The sequence below is a fragment of the Gymnoscopelus microlampas genome, assembly GCF_963454915.1.
Source record: "Gymnoscopelus microlampas genome assembly, chromosome: 3".
In the NCBI taxonomy this organism is placed as follows: domain Eukaryota; kingdom Metazoa; phylum Chordata; class Actinopteri; order Myctophiformes; family Myctophidae; genus Gymnoscopelus; species Gymnoscopelus microlampas.
In genome coordinates, this window is record NC_139940.1 from 11,388,052 (window position 1) to 11,398,051 (window position 10,000).

A 10,000-nucleotide genomic window follows, 5' to 3' on the forward strand; every position below is an offset into this window, starting at 1 on the left:
CTTCTCCAGTTAAACTTCAGTGTCAAACCAAAAGCAGTCTGCACAAAGCCGAAGTAGCCACGCCGATGTATAGACAGTTCTTCACCTGGTGTGGAGTAGGGAAGGTTGACAAACCGACTGTTGACCTGAGAGGAAGAACCAGAGAGTGACCCATGCTTGTAGTACAGTTAGATACAGTTATAGAGATTTATGTTAGAGTTAGGGTAAAGGTAAAGGTAAAGGTTAGTTTATGGTCATGGTTATGTCTGGATGGGTGGGTATATACTTACAGTATATCCCATAGATTTGAATACTCATAATGATAGTATAGTAGCTAAATACAGTGACATAAATATACGCAATGTTGCATGGATTTAAATGAGGGTATAGCGCTAGGTTGGAGGTTCTAGATATTTACCAGAACTTTCCCTGGGTTGTCACTGCTCATGCTGATGGTGTTGTTATATACAGTTATTGAGACAGACTTGGTGTAGGCCACCGCCTTGTTCCTCCCTCTGTTCTCGTTCTGGACCAATACTTGGAAGGGGACTAGATCTGCAAAACAATTCACAGAAAACGTATTTATGACACATTGTATTGAAAGTGCAGGGGCTGGGGGGGTGTTTAAGGTCTAACTTTAACTTATATAAGTAGGGTTGGGGTAATGATTAGTCGTCCATTTGTGTCCATCTGTTGGTAGTCCTTTATTAATTGTGTTCTACTGTATGTCTCAATACCAAAACTAATTGCTTGTAGTAATCTCACACTAGGCAATACAGTTCCTTTAAGTTCTGATCATACTGTAGTTATTTAATCCACAGAAAACAATAAAATAGCAGCATTCCTAACAACCTGATAAAAGAACAAAGCAATACGTAACTTCAGATGAACCAAGCCCTTGTTAGATTGTCATCCACACGATATACCTCATAATGTTTATGTAATGTTTATGATTAATATATATTCTCACTGTACAAATCAATGTCTTACTCAATGCTTATACTATGCACTGTTATATAGAAGACTAATTAGAATGGTAAACTAGTTCACCCATCGGCATTGATTCCAAGTTCTGTGATCAGAAACCTTATATTTATAATATATATATTTCTTACATAACAAGAGTTTTTTTTGCTCTGTATTGTGATGACTCAATTAATATTACTGCTCTAATTATACAGACATTTCTGTGTTTACAGGTGGTTTTGGGTGGTGTAGTTAAATCAACGGTACCAGACCTGGGTCAGAGCCCTTGACCAGCTGAGACAGCACATAAGTACAGGTGCCCTGGAAATCGAACCGACGACCGTCAAACGTTCGGTAGTGAGGGTCTCCTGTGCCCTGGCACGTTGCAAAGGACACTGGGTAGCAGTTCCTGACTCCGCCCTTCACGCCACAGCGCTCATTCTTATTACAGCCAACTGACCTGCACGTGACCTGAGGAGGAGAGTGCACGTTTGTGTTGTATGTATATACACACACACACACACACACACACACACACACACACACACACACACACACACACACACACACACACACACACACACACACACACACACACACACCTCACTAGTCCCTACAGTACCTTTCCACGATCACAGCTACATTTGGTGCTGCAGCTGTTATCAGCCCAGAAGGTGGTTCCTGGTGGGTAATACCTGCCCTGGTGCTGACAGCACAGCTAGACTTAGGTACACACCTGGAGGTACACACACACACACACACACACACACACACACACACACACACACACAGTATTAATGATGTTTAGTTAATATGGTACCACCTTAGCATCAGATTCTTACAACTGGCTCTCAACTGTTATTAAAACGGGACCCCAATCATGTTTTGACCATTAAAGGTGCAATCCGTAACTTTCAATGTCTTACCCAGGAATCGAACCCCGGCCTCCCGTGTGAGAGACCAAACATCTACAACTCAGGCAAGAGGGAGATATTCTACTTCTGAGCTTCAGACAGTACTACTTGTCAACCAAGTAGGTGACCTGCCCGACAAAGTCAACAAAGTACATAATGAAGTATAAATGGTGAAGTAATTTCCTGAAACGTACTTGTCCCCACTCAGCACCTGTCCCTTATCACACTGGCATCCCTCCACACAGAGGTCTGTACACTGCTTCTCAGTGTCCAGAGAGCCACAGGATGAAGGACACGCTGAACCACAGGCTTCATAGTGACTACCAGCTGGACAGGACAAGGCTGGCAGGAGAGAAAAAAAGAGATCATCATCATCATCATTATCATAAATATCCGGGTGATGCCGGGGTAAAGTACCTGCCCATCATCACAGTGCCTCCGGCTTGGGCGGCCACCGTGTTTGCTGCTGGGAAGCTAACAGGAGAGGGTGTTCTCTGTCGCTGCACTAGCGACTCCTACAGGTTGGTCGGTCTGTTCAGCAGTGAGCAGAACTGGGAGGGATAGCGTGTTCATCTGCATGACATGTGTTTTTTTTACACCCCCATAAAGCAAAAGGAAGGGCTCGCAAGTCACTTTCAATGCTCCAAATCTTTAATAAACAGTAGCAAAACAAGCAACGTTTCGACCTTGCGGCCTTCTTCAGGTTAGTTTAAAGGACAGGAAAAGACATATTTTTAAACAAAGGTGGACAAATTGATTACCAGCCCCACCTGGTGATCCTATTAAAGGTTACTATTACATGATTAGCCTACATGAGATACAAAAGTTTGAGTAGACTCCATTAATATGTGAAATCTCTACTAATTAAAATTCTTTTTTTTAAACAGCACTCCCTCTTATCTTGTACTCAATGTTTTGTTTGTTTCTTGAAGCTGCAGCTGTTTGTTATTCTGTTTTATTTATTCGGTTTTATAATGACCCTACACTGGTGATGTTTTGCCACAACAGTATTTATTTGAAGAAAAAATATAATATTTGGGATGGGCTGGCAGTTGAGTTGATGTATGATATTATTGACATTTCTTAACTTTTTTGTGTGAAACTCCCAATGAATGCATCGTAAAAACTAAACAAAAATAAATAAATGCCATCTAAACCAGATAATTAAACTTGACGTTTCGCAAGATTTTAAAGTTAAAGCACATTCCTGATAAAAGCTCCATTTACAGCAGAGCTCTGTAGGAAAACTCACTGTAACAGTAGGCCCACAGAATAGAGCAGAATGCTTTCCTGTTTGACTTACGACAGTTGGCAGCCATCCTCCACTCTGGGTTGACTTTCACTCCCTCAGATAGACAGGCATCAGCGTAACTCTTTAAGTTATCACAGAGGATTTGTCTGGCACCTAGACAGAAAGACAGGCAAGGCAGGCAAACAGACAGGTAGGCAGACAGACAGACAGACAGACAGACAGACAGACAGACAGACAGACAGACAGACAGACAGACAGACAGACAGACCAGTCCAGGACACAAATAGGCAGGTAAGAGATCGATCAGATTGAGCTTAAACACACAAAATCCAGATGCAGATGTATATCACCAAAACAATACAAATACATTAACACAAATGCGAGTAGACATTTAACAAAAGAAAATATCTCAGCAAGTTGCAAGTTTCCCTTGTGCTGATAAAAAGAAAATACTGAAATGAGCGACTAAATTCTTTTCTCCCTGGTCTATATTCTTTACCCACATTTGTTTGGCAGATCCTGGTCATGCTAACCACATAATTGCAACATCCTGTGTTCAAATTCCACTATAAAGACAATGAGTCACATGTTGACCTCTCTCTCTTCCCTCACAAATGTCTCAAATATTAATCTTTCAAATATCAGATTCCAATATCCCTCCCTCCCTCCCTTCTCAATCATACCTTGCTTCCTTCCCTGTAGTAATAATATCTACATTTTGTCTTCCTACCTTTATTGATGCAGACATCATAGACACAGTTGTCCAGGTACATTGCAGGCTCCATTGCATTGTGACAGGCTGAAAACGGTCCATCTTTCTGGGTGAGGACTCCACACAGGCTGGGTTTCTGGTAGTGAGTCTGCTGCTTGGGTGAACAGTGAGGACAGCGCCCCCCGCAGTTATCACTGCAGAAACGGTCCGAATCCTTGACCTTCCATGTCTGGATCATCTTCAGGACAGCAGATAGACGTTTTCCTGCAGGGAACCAAACACAGACAACATGAAGATGGTAAGAGAGGAGAATACTGGAGTTACCATACATTTGATTCATTAATTAACTTAATTCATTCATTCAGGTTGGAGCTTAGGGGCATTTATTTGTCACTCACTCATACAGGTAGGTCTAAATGTTGGTGTGGCATGTTACGCAAGACAACAACACTGTATTACTATATTACCACTGGGTTCAGGCAGGTCATCTTTCCTGTCTCCATTGTAGTTCCCACAGAGGCCCCCTAGGTGGCGATAGTAGGAGGAGGGCACAGTGATGTAAATCCTGGAGTTCCAGTCATATTTGACGTTGAGGCTAAAGTCAGTAGTGAGAACGGCGTAGGAACCACTGCGCTTCACAGACACTTTACCACCTGACAGACTGACAGGCAGATACACCAGTTCACCATTCACCTGAAAGGTATACAATATGATAACGTTATGTACCAAACAAACAGAAGATCATCATGATTTGTGTGCATGGGGATCTCATCTTAAACAAGTTCAGTGCTTAATGAGTCTTCCAGTTTAGTAGACCTTGTATTGTGAATTTGTACTTCCATGTACAGTACTGTTGTTCTCATGTCTTACTAAATAAAGTACATCAATCAATCAATCAATCAATCAATCAAGATGAGTGAAACAAAAGGAAATTAAATTAACCAGTCCACTTGAACCCTATACAATAGTAGCCTTAGCTTAGATCTAGACTCTCGTAGATGTATTTTTATCCGTCAACGAAGTATATAGGGTTAACATTGGTGGTGGATTCGATAAAGTTGTGTGTACAATTTCACATAGTCAAGCACTGAGTGGACCTAGGCTGTGGTGAGTGAAGAGTTATCAGATCAAACCCAGCTTGTGTCTGCCAGTGGCCAGGGGACTACCATCAGTTTCACTCACCTATGTGTAGTCAAAGTGCTGTACATGATGATTGATTGACAACGACATGTGACCAATGGTGGCTTGGATTAAGTTCTCAAACTGGGATAACTGGCTCCTCTGTTGATGTTTAAATAGGGATTTATCTAATGCATTTCCTGATCTCTCCACCTCTCTCTCTCTCTCTCTCTCTCTCTCTCTCTCTCTCTCTCTCTCTCTCTGTCTCTCTCTCACCTCTCACTCTCTCACCAGGCTCGGAGCTGTGATCCATTGAATGGTTCAGGTGAGCCAGCAGCAGCAGGGACACATTCAGTGGTCGCTCCAGCCAACCACAAGACCAAAATATAAGGTGCTTACCCACGTGCCCCAAATGTTAACTACAGTAGGTGTGCGGCCATAAGTGTTTTAATCCCGTCTTTATTAAAAACAACACGTTTCCAATAACGTGTTGCGTTGCAAACTAGATCTTATAATGTGAAGTGATCTAGCTGATGTCAGTGTGATACATGAAGAAGAGAAGAGAAGAGAAGAGAAGAGAAGAGAAGAGAAGAGAAGAGAAGAGAAGAGAAGAGAAGAGAAGAGAAGAGAAGAGAAGAGAAGAGAATTACCTGGACTTTCCCTCTGTGTCTGTTGATGGTGATTGTCTGGTTGTAGACACTGATGGTTACAGTCCTCACGAAAGACACACGGCGGTTACCACGGTGATTGTTCTTGGTTGTCACGGTGAAGGGTGTCAGTCCAGCAGCCTTCTTAGTAACCTCTGTCATGGTGTAGGTACAGGTGCCCTGCAAATGAACAAAAAAAGAAAACTTAAGACGGAACAGAACCCCAGTGGCTCATTTTCTTTTTTTCCCTTGGCTCAAACTATTGAGGAATTGCTATGAGAAGATTTGCAGTACAGTTAATGGTTAGAGAATCAAAATCATGAATGCTATATGAAAGCAGTTTGCTCAGGGAAGTTGAGGGAACCTGCTTTACAGGGATGCATTGGTCATGGGATGCGGTAACACGCCGTGCAACCCCTTTTTTTGAGCAGGAGCATGCGCACACACATGCATAGATTTAAAACAACCCCAACATCTGCTGGGCAGAGTGACATACTGTACATGCTGTATAATAAGGCTGACCTTATTATAGTACACTGTGATGTAAGTTCTCAGCTGCAGCTAATCAAATTAATAATAGGTGTGTTAGATTTAGGTGTGTCAATATTGGCCCGGACGGCTGGTGTAGCCATCTGGGCACCTAGGCTGCTAATGCCACCTGACACTGTGTCGCGGGTTCGACTCCCGATCCAAACGACCTTTGCTGCATGTCACTCCCCATCTCTCTCTCCCCATTTCCTGTCAATATTGCATGGCGCTGGGCACACCTAAATCTAACATGCAGTAAGTACTGGGAGCTGAAGTTAGGTGTGGAGCTCTGCCTCAGCAATCCATCTCCCAGCCAGGGGTCTATTGCCTCATATTGGAGGGTAGATAGATGCCCTCATTGTTCAGCTGATACCGCAATAAGCCACTCCGACCAAGAATATAATTAAAATAAAAAATGTAAATAAAAACTTTCAGAAATGTTCAGCAATAAAAAAGCGTAAATAGCTGATACACAAGTGTGTGTATTCTGAGTTACCAGCTAGTTGGAGCGTACCTGGAAGTCGTAGCATCGACCGTCAAAGGTCTGGTAGTGGGGATCCCCGACCGCCCGGCATGTGGCAGTGGAAGTGTGTACACACACACCTTTCACGCACTTCTCCTTCTCCTGACACGTTATATCATCACAGGGGTCTGGAGGGGGCGCAGGGAGAGCGACTCCTATGACACACACACACACACACACACACACACACACACACACAGAAGATACATTCATGCAGAATATAGTTTTGTGCATGTGTGCAACGTGCATGCGTGTGTGTGTGTGTGTGTGTGTGTGTGTGTGTGTGTGTGTGTGTGTGTGTGTGTGTGCGTGTGCGTGTGCGTGTGTGTGTGTGTGTGTGATTAGGCAATTTAGGAGTTAGGAGGATGGGGTGGAGGGTTAAAATTGGGGTTTATATTATTAGGTTCAGGGATGTTAAATTTAAGGTCAGGGTTGGGGGTAAAGTGACATTGAAAAGTTGGTTTTAACATAAATTATAGTAAGAGATGACTATGCAAATGTGCGTGTGTGTGTGTGCGTGTGCGTGCACGCACATACCTTCAGTACACACTCCAGCAGTGCCATATCCATGACGACTCGCTCCACCGTAGACGTACACCGCCATGCGGGCGTCGCCCCCCACTGTCACATGACCCTGGTCCGTCCCCAGTGGCATATGTGACCACACCCATTTCCTGTCAAACAGGAAGTCTCTCCACTTGGGCGATGCACAGCTTCCTTTGGAGCACACTTTGACGCTGCCCGCACCCTCTCTCTCGGACAGCAGGAGAGCATGGCTCTTCATCCCGTCCAGGGTTTCCACAGACCAATCATCAGCCAGCTTGCTAGAGGGGACCAGGGTCATCAGGAAGGGGTCATATGGTCTGTTGTTGCTAAGGAACAACACCATCACCTTCTTGTTGCTCTTGATGATCATCGGTTTGTTGTTGCCAACCATCTCCCCGACAAACTCCCCGGCCTTCAACTTCCTGTTGATAGAGGTTCCGAATAGGATATAGGATGGATGAATAATTTTTTATCAGTCCAATTTAAATCAACGGACGTGTTTATTTAAAGTGCAGATACTGTTCAAATGAAGATGAGTTATCTTCCTCACTGTCCACTGTTGAATAATTTGATTGCAGGTGCAATTAAACTACAGCTTACAACTTTCAGTTCAGTGCTCTAAAAATATTAAAGAATCTCCATAAGAATGATTTAGCATAATAACAAAACAAAGAAATAGACACCATTCGAATAAAAAGATAAAATAAATATTGTAAGTGTAAAACTAAGGTTTCTCTGTCATTAAAGAATGAACTTTACTTATATAACTAACCTTTTTTGTATGTTTCTGTTGGTTCTGTGCACTGTGACCTCTGTGTTGTCATCGGTAGCCACTATGATGGCCCATTCTCGGACCCCACGGCGGCCTGTGCTGGGCACCAAGTACTCTTTACCCATTCTGTAAACCGGAGGGAGCTGCTCATACACATGTTCACATTTCTTCCCCAAGGACAGGCACTGGTGGCCCGCTAAAACTGCCACCGGCTTCTGGGATCGAATCCGTGTCCCTGACAAGGTTTGGCGACCTCGAACGAGGTACGTTTCATACGGCGCTAAAGTGACGCTCTGCTCCTTTCCACGGGACCATGAAGCCCCACATCTCAGCTTGATCTTATGAGCAGGTGTGAAGGTGATCTTGTTGGGGCTGTTTCCGTTGGTGACAGCGACGAGCTTGTCCATGCTGCCCGGGCCTCCTCCTGGAGTGTAGACCACATAGTCCACACCCAGCTGGGTGACAGGGGCGACCACCGTGCCGCTCGATGTGGCGAACGCATCGTTGAACGCCACCACGGAAATGTCTGCGCTGGATGAGACTCTAACCGCAGCTTTGGCCGTAGCGCCACAGCGCACCAGCTGTGATTCGTATGGTAGAGCTACCCAGTGGGTTTGATGTGCAGATAATGTCAACTGTTTGGAGAACTCCACTGAACCAACCTGCATTTGTATTAGTAGAAGGCTTCTTAGTATGGAAGTAGGACTCCTACTACTTCTATGATAAGAACTTCTTCGTATTATTATTATTAATTAACTTCTAATCACCTGTATGTGGACCTTGGCTTCAGAACCCTGGGCAGTTAGGACCAACTGGAGTTTATGATCTCTCAATTTGCCCTTGAAGTTTGGAAGAAATGTTGTGATGAACTCTCTACCGACAGAGCAACTCTGGCACACTGGAGAGGAGAGGAGAGGAGCTGAGAGGAGAGGGGTGGAGGGAGAGGAATACTGTAAGCTATTATGTAATTAAGGGGTATTGAATATCGAGGTAAGCTTGTCATTATTGATAAATAAAAAGCAGACAGGTCAGTCTTGACAGGACAGTCTTGAATCACCCTGAAAAGGTTATTTCTCAATAATGACGACCTCGCTGTTCAAATACTTGCTTATTACACAGAGACTTGCCAAAGAAAATCATTATCATCATTGATTTAAATTGTGTTCATTGCTTCTGCTAAAGAAAACAGTCTGTTAGATTATCTAAAGGAGGTCTATGGATTGCAACACGGCATGCTTGCAAAACTCTGGAGGAAAAAAAACTCTGGAAAAATAATAATTAAATATGAATCAAGATTCTGTTTCTTAATTGTCTATTCCTCGCCTTACATGTTTTCAGAAACATACTGTAGGGTCATAGCAGCAGTCTCCTATCGAGAAATAATAGAATGCCGTAATTGACCAGTCAGAATATTAGAGCATTCAACTGCCATGTAATAAAAAATGTTAGTTACAGCATGATATCACTTTGTGTGGTTATTTTGTACCTGCCAACAGTGTTGCAGCAGCAACACACAGTAGGAGAGGCCGTGTGCCCATGGCTGAGATATGAGCAGAACTAAAGTGATACAGACAGACAGACAGACAGACAGACAGACAGACAGACAGACAGACAGACAGAAAGTGATTCAAATGACTTCAAATTGTCAAACTAACATTCATGTTTGTCATTTTTAAGTATATAGCCCAGACTACATACCCACATTTAAAATAAAAAAAAACTCTCAAAAACATTTGACGGGAAAATATACATTTTCAAAAAGAAAACTCAGAATATAGTGAATCTCAAACCAATAACAGAATAGCCTGCACATTATGTAAACCACAATGTTCCAATCCAGAACTCATTTTAATGAATAAAACCTTATTTTAACCGATCTGGAGTATGGAGTATGTTTATGACTTGACCATTTAAACCCTATGAACTTGGTTGACCGGGTTCCCCGGCGGTTTGTACTTTCTCACTCCTTTTCTCCCTCTACACCAATTCCCACTTGAATGTGGGAGATCAGGGTTCGAATTACAGGTGTTGCAGTTACAAAG

The 10,000-nt window shown here is 43.2% G+C and overlaps 1 protein-coding gene across 1 annotated transcript in view; it reads right to left on the reverse strand.

Annotated features, from left to right (window-relative positions):
* The window catches only part of LOC311041618 (IgGFc-binding protein-like), a 33,979-nt gene that overhangs the window by 23,704 nt on the left and 275 nt on the right, over window positions 1-10,000 (reverse strand). Inside the window, 15 exon segments of the mRNA XM_084052081.1 lie at window positions 1-125; window positions 398-534; window positions 1,218-1,388; window positions 1,391-1,416; window positions 1,568-1,681; window positions 2,054-2,201; window positions 3,163-3,264; window positions 3,842-4,087; window positions 4,291-4,516; window positions 5,593-5,769; window positions 6,632-6,795; window positions 7,178-7,608; window positions 7,959-8,620; window positions 8,726-8,877; window positions 9,445-9,515. The exon segment at window positions 1-125 is cut by the window's left edge and continues 47 nt beyond it. Of these exon segments, the coding sequence (XP_083908207.1) occupies window positions 1-125; window positions 398-534; window positions 1,218-1,388; window positions 1,391-1,416; window positions 1,568-1,681; window positions 2,054-2,201; window positions 3,163-3,264; window positions 3,842-4,087; window positions 4,291-4,516; window positions 5,593-5,769; window positions 6,632-6,795; window positions 7,178-7,608; window positions 7,959-8,620; window positions 8,726-8,877; window positions 9,445-9,496 (2,933 nt within the window). The 5' untranslated portion in view covers window positions 9,497-9,515.